This window comes from Mya arenaria, chromosome 14 (genome assembly GCF_026914265.1).
Source record: "Mya arenaria isolate MELC-2E11 chromosome 14, ASM2691426v1".
Taxonomy (NCBI): Eukaryota; Metazoa; Mollusca; class Bivalvia; order Myida; family Myidae; genus Mya; species Mya arenaria.
In genome coordinates, this window is record NC_069135.1 from 34,616,357 (window position 1) to 34,640,781 (window position 24,425).

At 34.6% G+C, this 24,425-nt stretch overlaps 1 protein-coding gene across 6 annotated transcripts in view; it reads right to left on the reverse strand.

The window, feature by feature from the left end:
• The window catches only part of LOC128218289 (inositol 1,4,5-trisphosphate receptor type 1-like), a 125,004-nt gene that overhangs the window by 80,918 nt on the left and 19,661 nt on the right, over positions 1 to 24,425 (reverse strand). For all 6 annotated transcript variants that reach the window (XM_052925933.1, XM_052925929.1, XM_052925932.1 and 3 more), the window contains exons 4-25: positions 23,217 to 23,303; positions 21,679 to 21,837; positions 19,730 to 19,912; positions 18,824 to 18,970; positions 17,742 to 17,837; positions 17,224 to 17,378; positions 14,640 to 14,742; positions 13,966 to 14,126; positions 13,163 to 13,316; positions 12,527 to 12,685; positions 11,732 to 11,904; positions 10,548 to 10,667; positions 9,749 to 9,949; positions 8,936 to 9,031; positions 8,276 to 8,431; positions 7,526 to 7,673; positions 7,053 to 7,200; positions 6,499 to 6,596; positions 6,070 to 6,166; positions 3,862 to 3,913; positions 3,133 to 3,298; positions 2,617 to 2,778 (exon numbers count right to left, since the gene is read on the reverse strand). In XM_052925933.1, the coding sequence (XP_052781893.1) occupies positions 2,617 to 2,778; positions 3,133 to 3,298; positions 3,862 to 3,913; positions 6,070 to 6,166; positions 6,499 to 6,596; positions 7,053 to 7,200; positions 7,526 to 7,673; positions 8,276 to 8,431; positions 8,936 to 9,031; positions 9,749 to 9,949; positions 10,548 to 10,667; positions 11,732 to 11,904; positions 12,527 to 12,685; positions 13,163 to 13,316; positions 13,966 to 14,126; positions 14,640 to 14,742; positions 17,224 to 17,378; positions 17,742 to 17,837; positions 18,824 to 18,970; positions 19,730 to 19,912; positions 21,679 to 21,837; positions 23,217 to 23,303 (3,021 nt within the window). The remainder of the gene's footprint in view (positions 1 to 2,616; positions 2,779 to 3,132; positions 3,299 to 3,861; positions 3,914 to 6,069; positions 6,167 to 6,498; positions 6,597 to 7,052; positions 7,201 to 7,525; positions 7,674 to 8,275; positions 8,432 to 8,935; positions 9,032 to 9,748; positions 9,950 to 10,547; positions 10,668 to 11,731; positions 11,905 to 12,526; positions 12,686 to 13,162; positions 13,317 to 13,965; positions 14,127 to 14,639; positions 14,743 to 17,223; positions 17,379 to 17,741; positions 17,838 to 18,823; positions 18,971 to 19,729; positions 19,913 to 21,678; positions 21,838 to 23,216; positions 23,304 to 24,425) is intronic.

Consider the following 24,425-nt stretch of genomic DNA (forward strand, 5'->3'; position numbering starts at 1 on the left):
TTCTTTCAGTTGTTGTTCAGCAGTAAATCTTAGCTCTACAATAATTAGTTCTTTCAGTTGTTGTTCAGCAGTAAATCTTAGCTCTACAATAATTAGTTCTTTCAGTTGGTGTTCAGCAGTAAACCTTAGCTCTACAATAATTAGTTCTTTCAGTTGTTGTTCAGCAGTAAATCTTAGCTCTACAATAATTAGTTCTTTCAGTTGCTGTTCAGCAGTAAATCTTAGCTCTACAATAATTAATTCTTTCAGTTGTTGTTCAGCAGTAAATCTTAGCTCTACAATAATTAGTTCTTTCAGTTGTTGTTCAGCAGTAAATCTTAGCTCTACAATAATTAGTTCTTTCAGTTGCTGTTCAGCAGTAAACCTTAGCTCTACAATAATTAATTCTTTCAGTTGCTGTTCAGCAGTAAATCTTAGCTCTACAATAATTAATTCTTTCAGTTGCTGTTCAGCAGTAAATCTTAGCTCTACAATAATTAGTTCTTTCAGTTGTTGTTCAGCAGTAAATCTTAGCTCTACAATAATTAGTTCTTTCAGTTGCTGTTCAGCAGTAAATCTTAGCTCTACAATAATTAGTTCTTTCAGTTGCTGTTCAGCAGTAAATCTTAGCTCTACAATAATTAGTTCTTTCAGTTGTTGTTCAGCAGTAAACCTTAGCTCTACAATAATTAATTCTTTCAGTTGCTGTTCAGCAGTAAACCTTAGCTCTACAATAATTAATTATTTCAGTTGCTGTTCAGCAGTAAATCTTAGCTCTACAATAATTAGTTCTTTCAGTTGCTGAAAAGCAGTAAACCTTAGCTCTACAATAATTAATTCTTTCAGTTGTTGTTCAGCAGTAAATCTTAGCTCTACAATAATTAATTCTTTCAGTTGGTGTTCCGCAGTAAATCTTAGCTCTACAATAATTAGTTCTTTCAGTTGCTGAAAAGCAGTAAACCTTAGCTCTACAATAATTAATTCTTTCAGTTGGTGTTCAGCAGTAAATCTTAGCTCTACAATAATTAGTTCTTTCAGTTGCTGAAAAGCAGTAAATCTTAGCTCTACAATAATTAATTATTTCAGTTGCTGTTCAGCAGTAAATCTTAGCTCTACAATAATTAATTCTTTCAGTTGCTGTTCAGCAGTAAATCTTAGCTCTACAATAATTAGTTCTTTCAGTTGTTGTTCAGCAGTAAATCTTAGCTCTACAATAATTAGTTCTTTCAGTTGGTGTTCAGCAGTAAATCTTAGCTCTACAATAATTAATTCTTTCAGTTGGTGTTCGGCAGTAAATCTTAGCTCTACAATAATTAGTTCTTTCAGTTGTTGTTCAGCAGTAAATCTTAGCTCTACAATAATTAATTCTTTCAGTTGGTGTTCAGCAGTAAATCTTAGCTCTACAATAATTAGTTCTTTCAGTTGTTGTTCAGCAGTAAATCTTAGCTCTACAATAATTAATTCTTTCAGTTGGTGTTCAGCAGTAAATCTTAGCTCTACAATAATTAGTTCTTTCAGTTGTTGTTCAGCAGTAAATCTTAGCTCTACAATAATTAGTTCTTTCAGTTGTTGTTCAGCAGTAAATCTTAGCTCTACAATAATTAATTCTTTCAGTTGGTGTTCAGCAGTAAATCTTAGCTCTACAATAATTAGTTCTTTCAGTTGCTGTTCAGCAGTAAATCTTAGCTCTACAATAATTAATTCTTTCAGTTGGTGTTCAGCAGTAAATCTTAGCTCTACAATAATTAATTCTTTCAGTTGTTGTTCAGCAGTAAATCTTAGCTCTACAATAATTAATTCTTTCAGTTGCTGTTCAGCAGTAAATCTTAGCTCTACAATAATTAATTCTTTCAGTTGCTGTTCAGCAGTAAATCTTAGCTCTACAATAATTAGTTCTTTCAGTTGCTGTTCAGCAGTAAATCTTAGCTCTACAATAATTAGTTCTTTCAGTTGCTGTTCAGCAGTAAATCTTAGCTCTACAATAATTAATTCTTTCAGTTGCTGTTCAGCAGTAAATCTTAGCTCTACAATAATTAGTTCTTTCAGTTGCTGTTCAGCAGTAAATCTTAGCTCTACAATAATTAGTTCTTTCAGTTGCTGTTCAGCAGTAAATCTTAGCTCTACAATAATTAGTTCTTTCAGTTGCTGTTCAGCAGTAAATCTTAGCTCTACAATAATTAATTCTTTCAGTTGCTGTTCAGCAGTAAATCTTAGCTCTACAATAATTAATTCTTTCAGTTGCTGTTCAGCAGTAAATCTTAGCTCTACAATAATTAGTTCTTTCAGTTGTTGTTCAGCAGTAAATCTTAGCTCTACAATAATTAATTCTTTCAGTTGCTGTTCAGCAGTAAATCTTAGCTCTACAATAATAAGTTCTTTCAGTTGCTGTTCAGCAGTAAATCTTAGCTCTACAATAATTAGTTCTTTCAGTCGTTGTTCAGCAGTAAATCTTAGCTCTACAATAATTAATTCTTTCAGTTGGTGTTCAGCAGTAAATCTTTGCTCTACAATAATTAGTTCAATCAGTTGCTGTTCTGCAGTAAATCCTAGCTCTACAATAATTTGTTGAAATGAAAAGTGTTTCTACTGTGATATCAGCAATCAACGAAAAGGAGTTCACACATTATCAACACATACCTCAGCCGTGGAACCTGACTTTTTCTTCTTCTGCGATTTATCACTCTTCTTCTCCTTGTACACCCAGAGTTCGGACTTCTCAACAAGGTTACGTAACTCATCTAGATCTGCCTTGATCTGCTTGTAGTTCTCGACATCGCTGTCCGTCACCAGTAGCTGAACCTGATACATTTAAATGAGGTATTTTACAAACATGGGTAAAAATATGCCGCTGGTAAGCAAAACTTTTCTACTTGCAAGTTTTCTTTACTGCGTTTTACTTGAATCATTTGTCATAATATGTTGCCATTACCATTACACATATAAATAAATAAAGTTAACAATAGTAACGGATTTATCCAAATAGAATAACAAAGTTTTTTCAAATGTAACAATGTGTTACATAACAGAATTTTAACAAGAAAAAAATATATATATATAAATACTTTTAAAACAAAAGAAATTCAATTTTTACCAAACCCTTTTATTACCCAATATTCAAAAATTATCCTTAATCAAAACTCAACATTTCCACACCTGTTTAAAGGCCTGGAGGACCTCTTGTCTCTGACTAAAGTGTCGAAACAACAGCTGCAGGGCACCAGACACGAGGGTGGGGTAGTTGTGCATGACAAGATTCAGTAACACCCTCAGAAACATCTTCCCTCCTTCATCATCTAAGTCTAGTTCTGCGGTCTCAGCACTGAAAGTATTAACAATGACTTCATGCATAACATGAAACTATCTACATCAAGTATGTTATAATGGTGTTGCTTAGTTGTGTGTGACCAGGTTCTACAATTATTTTTCCTCCTTTATCATCCAAGTCTGTTTCAACACTGTAGTTGATTCAAGCATTTCTGAACATGGTAAACACCAGTATTTATTTTATTGGGATAAACTTCAATAAAACCAGCACTGTCGCTTGCACACAAAGGTTAGGTATTTCTGTTAGGAATAATACATACATACATACATACATTGCCAATACTATCTTGTCTGGTGTTTTTTTCAGTCAAACAAGGGCAATTACTTTATTTTTTAAAGCAAAAGTTATGAGTCTACCTAAACAAGTGTATGTTGTCTCTGGCAACATCTATAATACCAAGTTTCATTTGAATACATATCTTGAATGGTTTTTGAGTTATGGTCAAGGTTATAATTCCTACAGGTCAAAGACAAAGGCAATTCTATCCCAATACCTAAAACTTTATTCAGATGAGCTAAAAAATCTACATGTATATCAGTATGATAAACAGCAAGTACCTCCCACCAAATATATCCTCAGCTTGTTGACCTATGCTTTCAAGGTCTAGGCCTGAAATTGTACAGTAACATTGATTGAAATTGGCGCAATTTTGGGGGTTTTGTTCTACGTTTATATATATATTAAGGCTTGTTCATAAAATAATCATTTAATTATCGTATAATGTTTGGGTTTGTTCAAGAGAATTTCAATGACTATGGTAACTGAAAAATCAACTTAAATATTTTCATATCTAAATAAACACCACACATTTTACTTTTTAACATATCGTTATCTTTTTTTTCTATTTTTATAACTGTACCAATGAAAATAAGGATGACTGAATGGCAAATCTATACCCAAATATAGAATGACCGATAAAATGACAAAAAGAAAACAAAAGGTATCCAAAAAGAAACAAAATTGTGCATAATTCAGTGCTGTACAACAATTAACCATGATACTGCATATTAAAAAAACTTATCACATTTATTTACTTGTTGTGAGTGAAAAACAACTATAACCATAATTTCTTGTATTACACTTGAAATTTTGACTTTTTTATATAGAGTAAGAAAAAAAACAATCAATAAATGAAACTTCATTCTTGGCGACGAATGTGTCATGCAATAAAAATATTGTTACATTCGTTGCAATTTAATACAATTGTTCATAAAACTCGAAGCGAAAAAGTTATAAAGGCCAAATGTATAACTTTTCCTGAAGTTATTTCTTTTTTTCCTTTTTTTTGGGGGGAGGGGGGGGGGGGAAGGGGTGATTTTAATTGCAACTCCTGTATTTACATATCAACATAATGTTATGATTATGTGCATTCATAATCGAGTCTTGGTCAATGAATGAGTGTTGTACAAAAAAATCAAATATAATAACATGCATTTTCCATAACATACCAATCTTTATACCATAAACCAGAAAATAGGTCAAATAATTTAATCTAATATTATGTCATTTTCTATCATGAAAAATACAGTAATAATGCTCTTGTAATGATCTCAAATACAAGCAATCTTTGGTGAAGTTCTTAAACACAAATATGCGCAGCGCCAAATTTACAACACCGATGCCAATTCAAAAAGATGACTAAAATCACAATGAAATGAAATCCACAAAAACTGGTGATACTCAATGCTGACCATAAAAATGAACCAATAAAGTCCTTCCCCTCGTTGCAAAATGATAACTCTACCACAACAACTATTAGCAGAATCAATTATCAGGGCGAATAGTTACATACAATTTTATAATACTGAATGTATTTATTTATGAAAGTTAATAAAAGAAAATGAAAATGATCATGATTAAATTGCCAAATTGCCAATTTTGTTCTGATAATATTTTAAGAAAGATGCATTTTCAAAATACATGTATATGGTATTAAATTGATAAAAGGATTAAAGAAAACTATATCATAATATAACCTCATAAAATGTCTTCCTTTTTTGCCATGTTTTTTAAGATTTTTTTCATAGCAATTTATGCAGTGTTTCAATGAAGTATGAACTTCCCATTCCATTTGAGACTGCTAATTACATGTATGACAGACAAGTGTACAGATCTCACTAGAAAGGTTTCCATAGCGACCAAGTTGAGCCTTTAATAGACTCAATATCACCGAAATGCGAAAATCCATTCGAACAGACATGATGAACTGAAATGTTGTCAAGAGAATGATATACTTTAGAATGAGGATATAAAACATCTTTTCTTTCAAATTGAAAGAGATTTTGCTGATGGCAGGCTAAAATGATGGTCTTACAATCTCAATAGGTTTGATGTATTTTCTCAATATCTAATTTTTGATGAAATTTTGTCTTTTAAACAATCAAATCATTTGAGAAAAAAAAATCTGACACTAGCAAAATCTTTTTCAATTTGATCATAGTCGAAAAACAAAATGCCATTGTTTTTAACACACCAAAAAAAGGGAAAAAAGCTTTACTAGTGTTCCTCAAAATAATTTGAGTACAAAAACAAAGTTTGGTACAGTCACTTTGTGCACATTTTGTTGTTGATGTTTCTCTTACAAAAAGGTCCATTAAAAAATATTATATTTTAAAATAATCATTAAGATTTTTTTTACCATTCAATTTGGGTGCTAAGGTGGCATTTTGTTTATAGATAGAAGATAGTATCAAATTCCAGTCATATGACTTCTGAAGTGATCATGTGATCATCATTCAAAGTCACATGACAGATCATGTGATTACCCTGTGTATCTCTAAGGGCGTTATTTTCATCAAACTCTCTTTTGAAGATTGAGAGTAAACAAGTGATCCGATAATCAAGTCTCACATCAGAAATAAACTGAAATATTAGGAGAAACACGGTAATATAAAATAAGCAGTAAAAAACAAAATTACTAGTCATAAAAATTGCTAAACAGTAATTCCGAAAAAAATAATGACGAATGAAAATAAGGAACTTTAAAACACTTATCTTACTGTGTTCTAATCTAATACATAATAGATGGGTTTTTTTTTGGTTTTTTTTTTCTATAATATATATTTCAATTAATGATCAAATAGACAAAATAATTATTTTACTTATTACAAACAATTAAAAATAATATAAACAAAAGGAATATCTGCCCTTCCATCAAGACATTTGTGAATTCTAAACATAGTTCACAGCGTTACCTTGAGAATTTCTATAATTTTCAGTTTTGTATCCATGACAATATTGTCTGTTTCCTCCAGTCTTCTCTTGTGGGTCAGGACATCAGATGCGGCTGCCTCTGGTAAAAATAAAGCGAGCCTTCCCTTATTTTATTTCATCAAATATCTATTGAAAAAATATCAGAACTGATTTCTACGCACTGATTTCTATGCTTGTTAGCAGTGAATCACATTAACACAAACTGTTTAACACATCTTTTTCAAAACATCATACAAAATTTGGTTTATTTAAACAGAACAAGGAAATTTATGGTCTATTTTCGAAAATAAAAGCAGTTTTTAAGGCAAAATAAAATTCAAGTAGTGTTGAAGAGTTTTTAGCAAATTTAAGAACTTTTCATCTAGCAGCCTAATATTCAAGTACTTTGCAAGTGTGTGTTGACCCTGACTAGGCAAGCCTAACCTGCCCGTCATGTGTGTAAGGTGCTCTGACATACATCATTGAGCCACTACTTGCAATAACTAGGCGAGGGTCAGGCCTGCCCGTAAGGTACTCTCTTTGAGCAGCTACTTACCATCACTAGGCGAGGGTAGCCTGCCCGTCATGTGTGCTAGGTGCTCAGGCACACAGTCCAGTATGGTCAACAACGTCTTTGTGAGCCGTAACAGATCCCGGAACATGTAGAAACCAAAGTAGATCAGCTGTCGAGCCAAGTTCACAACCTGCAATGGAAGTTTTGGATAATAAATTCAGTCTGATGTGTGATTGCTACACACACGATTAACACGGACATATAAGTTTGTACAGTGTCTGATTCTAAAAGATTCGTTGTCACAAATTCTGTTATGTAATGAAGCATTATTAATCATTTCACTGATCGATATCAAATCTGAGTTCTCGAATGTATGTATAAGAATTTCTAATGTTTATTACAAACGAGGGTTACTTGACTTAAAATGATATGACTGTGTTTTCAAGCAATGCCAAAGCATGTCAGTAAACCTTATTTAACCTATTGAGGATTTTGTTTCTTAAAAGGTTTCTCACCTCAAATGTGAGTTTGTTCTGTTCCCTGTCAGCAAACGACCCCTCAGTGCTGACATTTTCGAGGTAATTCTCCACAAACTGTATGGTCTCCTGGAAATCTGCCTTCACCCTCTCTTTATCCAAGTCTTTACTGATGTTGGACTCATAACTGTAGAGGCATTATTCAACATATCTTTATCTACATAAGACCACTCAAAGTACAGTCGAAACCTGTTGGCTCGATATCCAAGGGACCGGCCAGAATACTTTAAGCACTGTGAATATCAAGCCAAGCGGTACTGTTTACAAAGAGTTAATCAAAATCAATTCTTTACATCCAGTTCAAAGCAATGAGGACATCAAGCCAAGCAATACTGATACAACAGGTTTCAAATATACAGAATGTTTTCTGCAGTTTGCCGATGGACATTAGTCAACAATAAAAATTAGTGACCTCAGTAGTAACGGCCTTGCTACACTTATGCATACTGCCACTAGTAATATATATGCTAAGCCATACTTATCAATGTATGAGAGGTATATCCTATCACAGTCTAACACACTTGACTGGTTCCATAAACTCCCATAAAACCTTCACGTTAATAATGATGTTACAGTATTAGCAAACTAATCACATCCTCATCAATAGAGGTATATCCTTCCACAGTCTAACATTCTTGACTGGTTCCACAAACTTCCATAAAACCATCAACCAATATGGGTTAAATCGCTTAATAAAGTTGTTATAATATTATAAAATTAATCACATACTCATCAATTGAGATCTGTGCTGGTATTTCCTTCCACAGTCTGGCATATTTGACTGGTTTAACAGTCTCCTGTGGCTCACAGTCAACGTGCATGTGTAACATGAGGCGACAAAACGAAGCTCGCAGGTCAAACGGCAGGCTCTCATCTGACATACACCTGTAATAACGATGATTTTTTAGAGCAATTATAGGCTATTGCATGAGTGGTCATTCAATATTGAATTTATTACAAGACTTCTAAAAACGACCAATTGCTATAAATACCAATTTCATGATTTACAGCGCTAAATACCTAAAACCACACCAGATTTTCAACACTATTCATTTTATGACATCATGTCAGAAGTTAATTTACTTATATCACATTATATCATGATGACTACGCTGTTTATGCCATAATTGTATCTATTTGTTCTGTGTTGTTGCTAATATAAAACAGACACTTATCAATTTCTGTAGATAATTTAATATAGCACAGAAAATCAGAATCAGCAATAACATGTTTTAGAAGGCTTCATAATTACGCCAGCACTAGAAACCAACATCTTAAGAGTGAAGCAAGAGAAGTTTAAACCACACATCTGAAGCAACTCCTTATGCTTAAAAAATGAATAGCTTTAAAAAATTGTTATTTTTTTTGTATCTATAACATGGTACTTACCTAAGTATTAGGTTGACATCAAGGTCCGGAGACAGCCACTTGATGGCCAAATACTGTCTATCCAGGCACATGTCCGAAAACAGGTTCAACTGATGCCTGTAATCATCAAATATTTCATTTATCATAAAGAGCTGCATTTGGTCTTCAAACTATTACCATAGCTTACTGGTTGCTATATTTCTCCTAAATTGGATGACCAAGGCCTAAAAAAAAATACATTTGGTTCGGGTTACCCGACCCTACCTACGGAATAGGCGCCGACCCTACTGTTTTTATAGTCAGTTTGAAAAAAAAAATGAAAAACTAAAAAAAAAAAAAAAAAAAAAAAAAAAATGTTTTCGTTTTTTTTTTATTGCTTTTCAGTATGTAGTTTAAACCTTAAATGCTTATACAGAAGATAGCTTTAACACCATTCTCCAATGATGAAAATGATATTCTTATATAAAGCCTAATAAAAAAAATAAAAAAAAGCCTACCTACCCTACCTATTTTTGAAAAGGATGTAACCCTAACCAAACAATTTTTTGTTTAGGCCCAAGCTTGATTCTTTAACTACAGCTTATTGGAATAACAAATTTTCAACAAACCATGCTTTATGAAAAAAAGCCCTTAAAGTCTTTCACTTGCGTAGGGCTTGCGGGCTTGAGCTAATAACAATCACTATTTATCATGCTCTATAAAAATGTACATCTGAGTGTTCTTTTGCCAAACCCTAAAGGCTACAGGCAATTTTCTTTAACATTAAAAATCTTTCTCACAAAGATACTTTACAAGTGCTTATGATCTAATAAATCATGTTCAGTCTTTTCTCACCTGTAATACTTCAAGATACCCTTATCATGAGCGTCTGTCTCGGCATTTTCTGCTAACACTCGTATATCGATATCCACGATTTTCCCGTCTGGCTCCTTCCAGATAACGATCACGTCCTCCTCCTCATCGTTGGTATAGATTGTCTCCCCTACTTCCTGGTCATTGTCCTGCATCTCGACCTCATACTGCGTCTTCACTACCCTGTACAGTGAAAAAAATAGGTTGTCCGGTTAGCGCAGTGGTTAGCGCACTCGCTTCTCACCTAGGCGACCCGGGTTCGATTCCCGGCCTGGGCGCATGTGAGTTTGGTTTGTGGTCACCAAGCCGGACAAGTGGGTTTCCTCCGGGTTCTCCGGTTTCCCCCACAACACAAGACCACACTCTCGCGTAAAATCGTGCCAACGAGAGTGATTAATATAATGTTGTTATAACTTGTTTCACAATCGTTGTAAAATAAATATGTTTAAACTAAACTAAAAAAATAGTAGGGTAATTATGTTAACAGCAACATATTAGTTTTGAAGGTTTAATTATACAAGTTCATTTTTGTCCGATTTCAACAAAATTTTAAAGCTGATAGATCAGAAATTGAGCTTTGTCATCAAATTATTTTCGAGCCAATCATACCTTGGAGACAAACAATTGAGATCTGTTCTATTGTGAGTTATCTTATATGACTAAATTCATTTATTTTGAGGCAAAAAAAAAGTAAAATGTCAAAATACTGCGAGTGCAGAATTAAAGGTTCTTGTTTTCAAAGCAAAACAATAGTGGTTTTTGACTTAAACATTTCTCTAACCTAGTTTCAATGAGTATGTCCTTGTTTTCCTCTGACAGGAGACATTTACAGATGAGCTCCTGGGTGACGGGGATAGCCTCCTTGTTGGACACACACAGGTCTGATAAGTAGTCCAGAAATCTGTAAAAAGGATCATTTAATAATAATTACAAGGCATGGAAAAATGAAGGACCATTCTGAAAAACTGTCAGTCAATTTCGTCTCCTATCACCTGTTATATGTTAAAATTCAGCCAACTAGTGCCTAAATGCAGTAAATTTCACCAAAAAGAAATCCCTGAATTATTTTATATAGTCTTTGTGGCTTAATTATATGACCTTGCCAGCTTTGAGTAAATCTTATATTGATAAAGGTATTGAGTATGTAGTATAGAGTATCAAATAATTCCATAAACGAGATGGGTTTTTTTAAGATGACTCCTACTCCAATACAGTCTCCACACATAACTGACTCAATTTCTCGAACATTCTTGAACGTTCCTTATAACAGGATTAAGCTCAGTGAACAATTTTTGATATACTCAATAGAATGAATGGTGTAATACCCTCTTTTGAATGAGTACTAACCTCCTTTGAATGAGTATTAACCTCCTTTGAATGAGTATTAACCTCCTTTGAATGAGTATTAACCTCCTTTGAATGAGTATTAACCTCCTTTTAATGAGTATTAACCTCCTTTGAATGAGTATTAACCTCCTTTGAATGAGTATTAACCTCCTTTGAATAAGTATTAACCTCCTTTTAATGAGTATTAACCTCCTTTTAATGAGTATTAACATCCTTTGAATACTCACATTAACCTCCTTTGAATGAGTATTAACCTCCTTTGAATGAGTATTAACCTCCTCTGAATGAGTATTAACCTCCTTTTAATGAGTATTAAGAATTTACAAGAAATTTACAAGAAATTACTTATGAAATTATTTCAGTAATACATTTTTTGTTTCGTATTGTCAAGTTCAATCAATTTGTCTGGATGAAATAAGATATTTAAATAATCTCCTTTTATTCAGCTTTGAGAGTTTAATAGAAAATTAGATTTGAAAATATTTCAGTAATTCATATCATCAAGTTAAATTGAGCAATCTACCTGGATTAAATAAGATATTTAAGAGTAATTACCTTACAATGTTTCAAAAAATTGGGGCCTTTAACAGTTTATATAAATTATATTCTCAGCAATACCTTGGTTCCCTGTTTTTGCGGACCAGTTTCACGAAAGTCTCGATCTCAGAGGCAGTAATGTGTTTCTCAAGTAGTTTTCTGTTGTTGTGTAACAAGGCAGTGATTGTATCCTCAGCAAGAACGTCATAGCCTATCTGCCGCTGCATGAACGGGAAATTCTTTGCGATGTATTCCTGCAAAAAACATGTGTTTACATAGCAGATAAAGATGTGTAGACATAATGTTTAACATGTTTTTAACAAATACAGCACTTTTCCCGCGCTGATGTATAATGTTGGAACAAATACAGCACTTTTCCCGCGCTGATGTATAACATGTTTGGAACAAATACAGCACCCTTCCCACGCTAATGTATAACATGTCTGAAACAAATACAGCACTATTTCCATGCATGCACAAGTTTTGAAATCTTAATATTTCTTAAAGCTATTTGACTATGTCCTCTGGACCATTTTGGCTGATTACATACTGAAACGAGATTGTGTGGTGAGTGGTCTAGTGGTATAGGTATCCGCCTCTCACCCAAGTGGTTGTGGGCTCGATCCCCACCAGAGTACATTCTCATGTTCTCTTAAAAAGGACACAGTACTGGTGTCTGCCCAGGAAACAGACTCAAGAGTGATTCTACAAGCTCAGCTTTCGTCACAATTGAGCGAATAAATTAATATATACTTAATGAGTTCAACACCTAAACAATGCGGAAAGACTAGGTAAGAAAGTATTCCGGCTTTCATTGGTTGACATTTTCTGTGATACTCTACAAATACCTGGTACTAATTACTTTACCCCACCCACCTGGTTTTTCCTATAGTCCTGCTGGGAGAGTTTAAGAATCCTATAACACAGCCTGCAGATCTGCCTATAGGGGGCATGTCTCTGGTCCATAATGTCCTCCATTTTAAGGGCTGGCCCCTCTCCATCATCCTTGAAGGGGGCCTGCAGGATCTTGAACACCTAAAAAATAAGAAAGCAGTTGTGCATGTTTGTTTATCTATAACAATTGTAGCTTCTTTTTTTGTACATAGCTTTTTCAAATTATAATGTCAAAGTGTGTCCTCTTTTTACTTTGAATTCTGGTAATTTGAATGACTTTTTCCTTATATTTTCAATCTTAAACTACAGTAGAAAGTTTTCTCTCTGACATGTGTCATCAAAAAAGAACAATTAGGTAGATTAAATGTTCATTAAATTTTCACATGTTTGTTTATAAATATCATGTGGAAATAAAATAAATAAAATAAAACTTGTATCACCAGATTGGAATGATAATATCTGTCATGTGTTCCCGTTCCGGACAGAAAAATCCGACCTGAGGGCACCTGCGTTGCCAGGTAACGAGGCTTGCCGCCTAATATGTCTTGGTTTGACATAAAGTAAACAGTCAAAGCCATATATGGTGAATTCATCAAAATATATATCTAAACAGCTCACCTGTTTGACAATGTTTTGTTCCCGCAGCAATTTCTGTCTCTCCCGGCAGTCATCCGGGTTGACCATTTCCACATCGAGAGGGTCCCCACCCGTGTCATCTGACTCACGCTTACACACAAAGTAGATCAGGTCTGATAAGAGCTTTGTTATGTACCTGGAAGAAAAACGAATAGGGATGTAAAATTCATGAAGACATTTTGTGATGGATACTTGCATATTTTTTTTTTAAATCTGCAAAAAGTCAGCAAGAAAAGTAATTACGGTAGCAATATTTTAAAAGAGGATTACAGTTATTAGATATTAACATGACTGAGGACAATTTTCTTTACAATCACAGATACATGAACTGTAATCTGGTCAGCAGGATTCCAAGCAAATATGATTATTTTGTTTCTGACAGCACAACGGCAGAAAAGAGGATTACATTAAAGATCTTAACATGACTGAGGACAATGTTCTTGCGGTCATAGATACATGTACACGCTCTAAAATCTGGTCTGCAGGTGTGCAGGATTCCAAGCAAATATAACTATTAGAACTTCACGATTTTTCTAAACATCTCATCTGTAATTCTTATTCAAATGTACTGAAGTATTATAATGTTATTAATTAGGTGAATTCATTTTTGCCCATATATTTGTCCAAGGACAGCTGTATTAAATTGAGCACAAAAATTCATCTAATCCCGTGTTTGGCAGGTTTAGTAGCCAATCAAAAGGGCTTGGCAAGTGATATTTACAACGAATTACAGAACTATAATTCATAGAAATATTATGTGACAAATTATGACAAGATTCTTTCACCTTTTCTCATTCTGTGTGATGGAGCCCTTTTCTAGTTTGTTTGCGATTTCCCCGGCCAGTTTGCTTGCGTCATTGGCAAAGTCCAAGTCTCGCACCTCTGAAGGGGACACAGGCACAATGTTGAAGGCTTCTTTATCCTCCTTGATCTGGGCACAGCCAACCTGAAACACAAACACAGAACAGGAACAATAAATAACCTGGAGAAACAGACTGCTGCAAAGGGTAAGCCAGAACTAGTGGGTTGTTTTTCAGTCAAATGAGTTGAATACATGTACATATTGGTTCTGGCTATCCATGTACTAAATTTCTTTGCACAAATTCCCCCTTTGGTTGTCTAGTTAGTGCAGTGATAAGCACACTCGCTTCTCACTAAGGTGACCCGGGTTCGATTTCTGGCCTGAGCGCATGTGAGTTTGGTAAGTGGTCATCAAGCCGGACAAGTGTTTTCTTTCCAGGTATTTCGGTTTCACTCATAACACATGACCACACTCTGGTGCAACATTGTACCCACAAGAGTGACTTAGTAACTTTCTTCACAATGGTTCTAAAATACTATGTTAAACTAAATTCACCCTGGTATGATTCCTGGGTGAGAGGCAGACATCTAAACCCCATAACCATCTCACCCATTATACATTTTTAGTTCAGAAATTTTTGATGTCCTAGTCAAATACCTTGTTCATGACAGGCCTGTCATCGTCTTTGTCAATGGCCAGGTGGGACGTACTGTGGACCCAGGTGCTCGTACACAAATGGTGCAGACGTACATACGAGTTCCTGAAAATGATTCATGGATCAATTAGGAAATGAAACTTAATTCTATGTAACAATAATGCCTAAATGTTAGAATTGGCACCAAAACTGATAAATGTAAATATTTGACCTTGAACTCTGAAACAGTGATTTTTATTGATGAGAATTAGCAGTCTTAACATGAAGGAAGTTTGTAGTTTCTTTTATAATTCTAATTTGTTCAAATCTATCATAGCTACTCGATTCAAAATTTTACTTTATATGATAACTGTACTATTATATAAAATTGTTTCCATCTGGGAAGTGGAAGATTATTAATCAGGCAATAAACTTAATGCAAAAGTGGAGGAAATTCATTAAACTAAGTGAAAATTGACATGCAATTCTAAAGTGAGATTAATTGATTGTAGAATTATCATATTCTCCTGTTAGCATTGTCATTAAAAGCTCTATCCTTCTTTTTAAATGGCCTACTTCCTATGAAATGCGTAGTTTAGACACCATCATTATAAATCACCTTATTTTTCAACAAAAGTTAATTTTGTGGATAAAATGAATTATTGAGATCTCACTACAGTTAAATTTATTCTGCGTGCAACAGCATGAGTATTTGTTAACCTGGCCCCAATTTCTTGAAACTTCTTAAATCTCTTATAACAGAATTAAGCTTAAAGCTCACTATTTTTTTTTCTTCTATAATTTGCATTATATTTATTCTTTAATACTTTAAATAGGAATTATCTTTATGATAATAACAAGTTTTCTTTTTACATAAATCAAAATCCAACTTAAGTATGTATTTTGGCTTATTGAAATAAGCTACAGTACACTCCACGCGGAACTACCACTTTCCTCGGTGACTCGGAGGCGTTTTTAATTTATCGCGGATTTCTGCCGAGTACGCAACCTTTTTCCTCGCTAAATTTCGCCGAGTTGCACCGAGTCAATCGTTTTCTATGGAGGGTTTTATTGCCGGTAGCGCCGGTGATCGTATCGATTTATTGACCTAAGCGCGGAACTCCGCGTTTTGTGCATAGCTACTACAGTACATTGCCTCTGTTAAAAGAGTATTAAATAATTAGATAATTAATTTTTCAAAGTACAGTCAGTTTCTTTTTTAAAAACAATTATTGTAAATTTTCATCAGCATCGTCAAACAACTGTTGTTTTTCACATTATGTAATTAAAAGATATACCATAGCGTGCGTTTGTGTTTGTTATTGTCATCTCTCTTTTACTATATTAAGGTGTTGAGAACTTAATTAGATTGGAGTAATGAAGGTGTTGAGAACTTTGTAAGTGTGAAAAATTTTCGGTCATTATTTCTTAATTTGCATTTTACCACTTATTAACACTTATTAATTTATCCGTAGTTATCAATGGACCTAAACTTATTTATTACGCATATAAGTGTAAATCCTTCATCAAGTTAATTAAAATCCCATTAAACACCATTTTATACATGCATTGAAATGAATAACACATTCTATCGGCTTCAGATCAAACAGTCACACTGTGTGACGTCACATAACTCACAGTTTTACCCACGAGGATCTCATGGAGAGCATGTATATTGTTATGCAGGATTAATGTGTCTGAGTGGTGTTTTCGAATGTAACTTAAGTATTGCATTTCCAACTTTAATTCATCACATTAATTAGTTACCTATATCATTGAATGTGTTGACTTTTATTGAGGATTCAATAAGTATAACTGTACACAATCGCTTCTTACAGGTATAAGTGTGGTACAAGTTTTAAAGTTTATTGGCAGATCGTTTTACAAAAATGTCATGTCTTTGTTTTCTTAATCCCTTGATTGCCCTTGTTGTTTATTTAATCCTACAATAATTTTTTCACACTTCCTCTTTCTACATGCAATATATCGTTTAGGATGGGTATTTACTAATTAACTTGTCAACAGTGGTGTATACGGTTAGGTAGATAGATAGATAATCTTCGTCTTTGAAACTTGGTAAGTGTGAAAGTTACGATTGATGTCCTTTGGATGTCCGAAAATAAGGTACGCAAAATAAATTATTTTTATAAATAATTACGGGTGTTGCAAAAATATCAAATAAATTAAACAAAATTAGATACAGTTATACAGTGGGAGATTCTTATCGGTTTTCCTCCGAGTTTCGCGGTGTTTTTACCTCCGAGTAACGCGGCGATTGTAATTATACGGTCCACTGATCAGCCTCGGTGGGTGAACGAGTAAAAACGCCGAGGAAAGAGGATTATGATCAATTGGATGTCGTGTCCGCGATGACCAAAATCCGCCGAGGAAAACGGAAAGTGGTAGTTCCGCGTGGAGTGTACTGTACTTAAGCCTGTTAACCATAAGAAGATTCGAAAAATCGGGACCAGGGCTTCTGACTTTTGGCAAAAATCTCCCAGTGTGACACATATTTTGATATATTTCTATGAAATGTTAGTATATATTGCAATTCTTGAAATGGGAAAATGGAATCCAATCCAATTCAACTATATGTGAAAGCCCTACCTTGGTACGAGGGTGTCAGTCCTTGTCATGGTGGTGGGGTCGAGTTCCCAGAGTGTGGCGATATCATGCCCGTGGGGGACAGATACCAGACAGTAAACCTGGGACGTGCCCCGTAACTTGTTGCGGGTTGGGTCGTCAGTCGGATCATTGTCAATCTGGGAAATAAGGAAAACTTTTAAGACATAAAATTAAGTTATATATCTATACAATGGAGTGCCAAAGTGCTTGATTACAGGCATGTCCAAGTATAATATTAATTTCAATTTACAATTGAAAGCTTCTCAAAAATTTCTCTTGAATTCTCACATTGTGCTTATAAATTCTGATCGGAAATAACTGTCATACAAAACTATTCATTACGTCCCTGGTGAATAAATGGAACTGAAATGGTGGATTTGAACTCAATTCAGCTGAATCTAAAATTATTAAATTGCTCAATGCCATCATAAAATCTCAAGAGAATGATCTCATCATCAATGCCTGACTTCCACAAATGAAGTTTATCACAAACGACCTACCTCTGCAGCAAGATATTCCCCTGATGCGAGATGTTTAAATCTGAACAGGCTGTTCCAATGACCAGCTCCACCCTTGCATGGGTCATGCTGGACAACCTGAAATAAGATTGTGAAACATTTAGTAACATTTATCCATTATTAGAATACAACCTACATACTCAGCAAATGAAATTGCAGATAGGCAATCATTTAGTACTAGACTTAATCATTAAGAATATCATCTTTCGCAGGTGTTTAAACGTCCACCCACTGCCACTCATCAGACACACATTCCATGCATCAAATTTTGTGTTGACAATGTATCAGCCAATGAGGTTGTATTCTAAGTCAGTTAGATGACCAGAAGTAATATCTTTATGATTAAGAAGGGCGTGTTTGCTACGCTCACTTCACCCATTCTTAACCATTAACAATTGATTTCATGTCATCTAACTATTACTCAAACTGTTTTCCTAAGCACTTGGTGTTTATATCATTCTGTTACTTTAAAAAAAAAAAAAAATTGTCAATTATAATGTCATGTAACTTGAAAGGAAGATTAGAATTTGTGGTAAACCAAACTTAGTTATTTAAGTAGATAATGGTTACTGCACCTACTTCCCGATTTTTGAAATTATACACAACAAGATCAAAACATTATGTATAACTAAAATCACAATTCTGGGTAGTACTGGTAAGTGTTTTAAACTATAAAATCAAATGTAAGCTTATTAGGCTGCATATAGAAACATTGTTGTACTTCATTCGCATGTTACTTATAACATGATATTTGTTTAGGTATTGATATCTGCCTACTGTTAGAACAACTTTGATTATATTTCATTATTAATATTTAGACAATTGAATACACAATAGGACTTCCATTTTAAAGTAAAAATTATAATCATTTCCAGAGTTGCAGGTCATTGGCTATAAGTTTTTTAAACATAAATACAATAACCTTAGCCTTCATGCCTTAGATTTCAATGCACTAGTAACAACTGACCGCACTTTGATCCTGAGGCATGAGGTGCTGTTTGTGACACTTGATAACTAAATGTTCTTTAAAGATATATTTTCAAATACAAAAAACATTGCCCCACCTCAGCCTCCCAGAGAGCCTTAGAGCTGGTGGCACTGGTCACCACTGACCGCGCCGTCGTTCTGAGGAAGACATGCTGCTGTTTACGGTACTCGTCAGCTGTCAAAAACTTCTGCTCTTCAGCATGAAAGAGCCGCACTACATCTCCCTGAATAGAAACCAACTCATGTTACCTACTTGCATAATGATGATGTTTATGTAATATTACAGTATGATTGTTATGTAACTGAAATAAAGACTTTGATGTTTACTGTCAACCATTTAAAACCTCTACACCTGCTTCAGCTTCAATTTTTTATTCAGACAAATTTAGTCAACAGCCTTAGGCAAATACCTTGCAAAAGTACAAAAAAACTGATATTAATGTATTTTCGTGGTTTTCCAAAAAAGGAAAATTTTGTGGGTTCTTAAATGTGTGGGTTTTCATTGTTTTTTTAAATAAATAATGGAAACTGTAATCCTAAATCATCTGCAAATTCACCATGCACCGATCTTGTGCTATGTATCATCTACATCATGCAGTTAAAAACAATACAATAGGAAAATATGTCGATTAGCGCTGATACCCATTCTCAATTATCACTTAATCAGTAATTTAAGGATCATAAATAAAGATGCACCAAAATCAAGGATATAAAGTAGTTACATAGACAGTATGATTTCAGTATAAAACATAAATTTTTTGATGGGATCTTGAATCCGTGGATAAGCCAACTCACGAAATCCACGAAAATTAATATCCCACAAATATTTATGATTTCACAGTAAATAAAATCAATATGAATAATAAATACTGAGACATCTTATGATGCTTAAACATTATCAGTCTAAAGGGATGATTCTTATGGCAGAATGTCTCAAATAAATACAGGCACAGTTTTATTGAAATACAACATAGCCAGCATACCCCTCTTAGCACGTCCTCCATGTTTTCCTTGAAGTCCATGAACAGGACCATTTTCCAGCTTGTATTACAACTGACAGAGTTGACCTCCTTACAGCCCGGGTTGTCGGGTAGCTCGTAGTTACTGGCGTGCAGTGGTTGTTCGGCATTCACCGGAGTCATGATCACCTTGTCACCACATACAACCTGTGCAGGAAGAGAAAGAACACATGGTTTTGTTTGTGATACTGTTTGTGAGCAGGAAACCTCGTCTGAGCCTTGCTTGTAGCTTGTAAGAGCCCTGGTTGTAGCTTGTAGTTAACTGACAACCTGCAGTGGTTGTTCTGCTTTCACTGGTATCAGGATAACATTGTCACCTTATTCAACCTGTACAGGAATAGGAACTAAATGGTTTTGTAAGTGATTCTCTTTGTGAGCAGTTGACCTCACAACAGCCAAACTTCCAGAGGTTGGTCTGCTTTCACTGGCATTAGTATCACATTGTCACATTCTACAACCTGTGCAGGAATAGGAACAACATGGTTTTGTTAGGGATACTCTTTGTGAGCAGCTCGGAGTTACTGGTATGCAGTGGCTGTTCAACATTCACCATGTTTAGCATAACCTTGTCAGGGGCGTAGCTTGGCTGAAAACACTGTATAGGCCGTGTTCTCAAGGATTCCACTGTTCTTGAGACAAACCCTCTCCAGATTTTGATACCTCATATAAATAAAAATGCTACAGACTGCATAATCTGTTTTTTGTACTCAATTTTTCATAAAAAGATGTAGACCCAGCGTAGACCCAGCCTACATGGCCTAAAGGTAGCTGTTACGCCCCTGCTTGTCATCTAATAGAATATGTAGAGGAACAGACGTTGACCAATGAAAAAGAATAAACAGTTTTGATGTTTTTAATCATTTACCTTACAATTGCTTGAGCAGATTATCCAATTACTATCCTAGGAAATAATATGGTCATTATTTCCTAGTTTGCACAACAAAACATGGATTTGAGGAAGCAGCTGCCATAGCATTGTAATTAAGAATAAATACAGGTTTGTCTCAAGTTTAATAGTTGAGTCTCCATAACTGGAACTTTCTTTGATATGAAAATTTCTTACATCAATTTTGTGAACAAGAGCACCATCAAGGTATATAAAACTTATGCTCGCCTGTATCCTTAGCTGATTGAAGAGCATAATATAAAATATATTTTAGCCTGAATGAAGAAAATTGATATTGACAAGCATATAAGTACTCTGATTGTGAACATGTGTAACTCATGTCAAGCTAATATATTGCCTTGGCTCAAAGGTATGGCCAGTTTTTTTATACTATTCACATGGAGGCAAGCATGACCACAGAAAGCCATTTTTCTTATTTATAAGCAAAAAATACACAACAAAATGATGGGCAATAATTCCTTGTTATTTAATCAATTTATTCCTTCCTTAATCACTCTGCAAAACTAAGGAGGGATTGTGTTTTAACATCAATTAAATGCAATATATCTCAGTTTGATGATTGATGATTACCAATTAAGAAGCAAACAGGTCCTCCACTTGGCAGCTGCAGTTTCATTTTGTAACTAGTGAAAAATTCTACAAATAACTTAAGATAAACAAGTTGATGCATGGCATCAATGATGCCAGAAACTGTGCATGTGTTTCAATGAAGAGCTGTTTAATTAACACTAAAATAACATTTATAAAGTACTGACTGGAGACAAATAAACAGGATATGTTATCTGCGTGTTCCAATACCTTCTTTGTGTATGTTATACCTACGTATTCCCTTATCTAATCTGCGTTACTATATCTATAATGTATTCTGCATTTTATATATAGAAAAACACTATGTAAAATAAACAAATATTTTTAAAAACAAACACAACCAAATGTATTAAATGCTTATTATCAGATAGTTTATGGTCTGATTGACAACCACAGTGACTGGTCATTTGTATCTCACCTTATCCCCTGCTTGTCTGAGCTTGTAGAAGGGGTTGATGTAGAACCATGAGCCCTCGTTCCCTGAGGCGTCCAGCGACACCCGCATTGCGTTCCTCTCCAATTGAGCTGGCAGGCGCTTGTTCACCGTCATGTACTTGTTACTCTTCATGTGTAGTAACTGGAGGGGAGAATGAACGTTATGTATGTATTTTGGTAAAACTTATTCAGCGTTTGGAATACCTCGGCCATTTTCCATCAAAAACAACCTTGAATGTATGCTGGTACATCACTAGATGAAGTTTGTAAATCTTTTAATATTAGTAATAATTAATTGAAGTGTTTGAACATGTATTTTTTATTATTAAGTTCAGTTTAAATTGATTGCCAGTAAAGTGTTTTGCATAAATAATTCAGATTTTCAAAAGTAAAGTCAATTAAAATTACGATGAGATCTTCTTGCAGCGTAGTCAAACTGTCAAGATTTCTGACATTGTAAACCATCCATAGGTTTTTTTCAATGAGGTGTTCGGAACGACTTACTCATATCAGACTTAAGACAATTACAACAAATGTGTTTAATTCAGTTATCACACATTGTTACTCTGTGCTCATACTCTCATGGTGCCAGATATCAACAAGTTCATTCAGGTATACAGCCATTGTTTCATAACAAACAGTTCAAGCAGGAAAAACCTTCAGTTCAATGTTATAAAAGTCATTCCACCATGCTGACTTTTTATTTGAAAGGAATTAGACTTCCTTCTAATTATCAAGTGTTATGAGTTTCTCAAAGATGGGGAAATGATTTAGGAATTAGATAGAATTTCCAAAACATCATTTTTCACTTGTGGTATATGCCTCTCAGTGTATTTGATGCACTTTAGTTATTTCATGGATACGTTGGGAAGCAAGTGTTTGTACTAACAAATTAACACATATTGAATGCAGTGGCTACATACAAATCGGAACCCCTAGTCTAACCTTGTAAACATTAAATATTAGCAGGATGCGGCAAATGAGACAGAGGGTGCTACGGCCAAAATGCACATTGTATTGGGCTGTGAAGAACTTGGCACATAATGTGATTAATTCAAGTAAGAAATAAAGATTTCAATTGCCGACTATGCAAAATGTGTATGAATTTATAATCATGTTATAAAAAAAAAATCAAAACAAAAGTAATATTTGACATTCTTATGAATTTCATTTCATGAAGGCATAATGGTGCCCTGGTGTTGGTGGTCTCCACGAGGGCAGATTAGAGTGATGCCAAAAATTTACAGGATGCAGCACCCTTCCATAACTCTTTGGCTAAAACCCTTAACCATGGTGAACTTGGTCCCTTTAATGGTATACCATGAAATACTTTTTGGTCCTGACCTCAGACAATATCTCTAATGAATTAATTGTTTTTCTTTTAGATGCTCATGACAAACAGTAGTAAAGAAACACAGAGGCAAAAAAGTTATATACAGGTGATGGATAGGCTCAAATATTCCCCACATATATATATATGGTATTGTTTGACTTTTTTGCAGTATACCAGGCATAGCGTACCTGTATAACACTGCCATACTGGACATCCTTGCCCAGCTCCTTCTGATTTTCTTTCTCATTCTGTTTCTTCTCCTGCTCAGCTGCATGCTGAAATGTGAAGAAAATAATTCCTCGTTAATTCATAAATATATCAATAACTTTAATCATGCTTAACTTTGAAGACATCTATGACACGAGGGAAACAGGGACGGATGTTTGCTATTTCTGCAAGTCTGCAAAGAAAGCAGCAAAATAAGTGGAAGATCAAACCTGCAGTGCATTCAGTTTGGCAAGCGTTTGCTTAAGGTAAGCAAACTGTTTTGATTTGCATTCCTGTTGGAACGCAATGTATATACTGCAGGCCGGGAACCAAACAGCAGACATTTGTCGCGAACACCTTTACTAAACGAATGGCACCTCTTGCATTCAGAGAGGTGAACACTCAATCACCTCCGTAACATTGTTCGATTGAACATCATATCAAACAGATTCTGCATGACTGTACATAAAATCCTGCATTATAGGACCAGAAAGGGTTGCTTTGACTTCAGATGGCAGTGTCTATATAAGCTTATTTATACATGTACCCGAACTCGGCCTTGTCCATTTGGCGATCGCGAGTGCTGCCATAAGATTGTTAATCATTTTATATGTTTTTTGGAGTACACTGCACAGACAGAATGTAACCCTGGTTAGAGCTACCTTGGTTCTTAACATGCACCAGTGTAAACACTGTAACACGAGCCTCCATTTATTTAATGTCCTCCCCCTGTCAAGTCAACAGTCAAGTGTGTTACCACTAGACCATGGATTTTTACAAGGGCTTGAAAAGAAGAAGGCCTGCTTTTATAACATTTTCTTCAGTAGCATCTTCATTACCTAAAGCTTACAAGGAATGTGTCAGATAATAGCTCACACGTCATGATTTTGATCAAACCTGATATTTTTCACTATGTCATTATCTACAAATGATGCTAAACCTTTGTTCTTAGGTTTTAATGAAAAATAGTTAATGGTGGAGTGCCCTCATATATAGAACAAGTCCCTATTACCTTAAAGCTCAATAGGGAATGTGTCAGATAATATTTCACACGTCATGATGTTGAAACTGCTTTTTTTTACAATATCATAAACTATAACTGACGCTAAACCTTTGTACTTAGGTTTTAAAGAAAATAAATTAAAGGTGGAGTGCCATGATATAGAATATAAGTCCCAAAAAACAAGGAC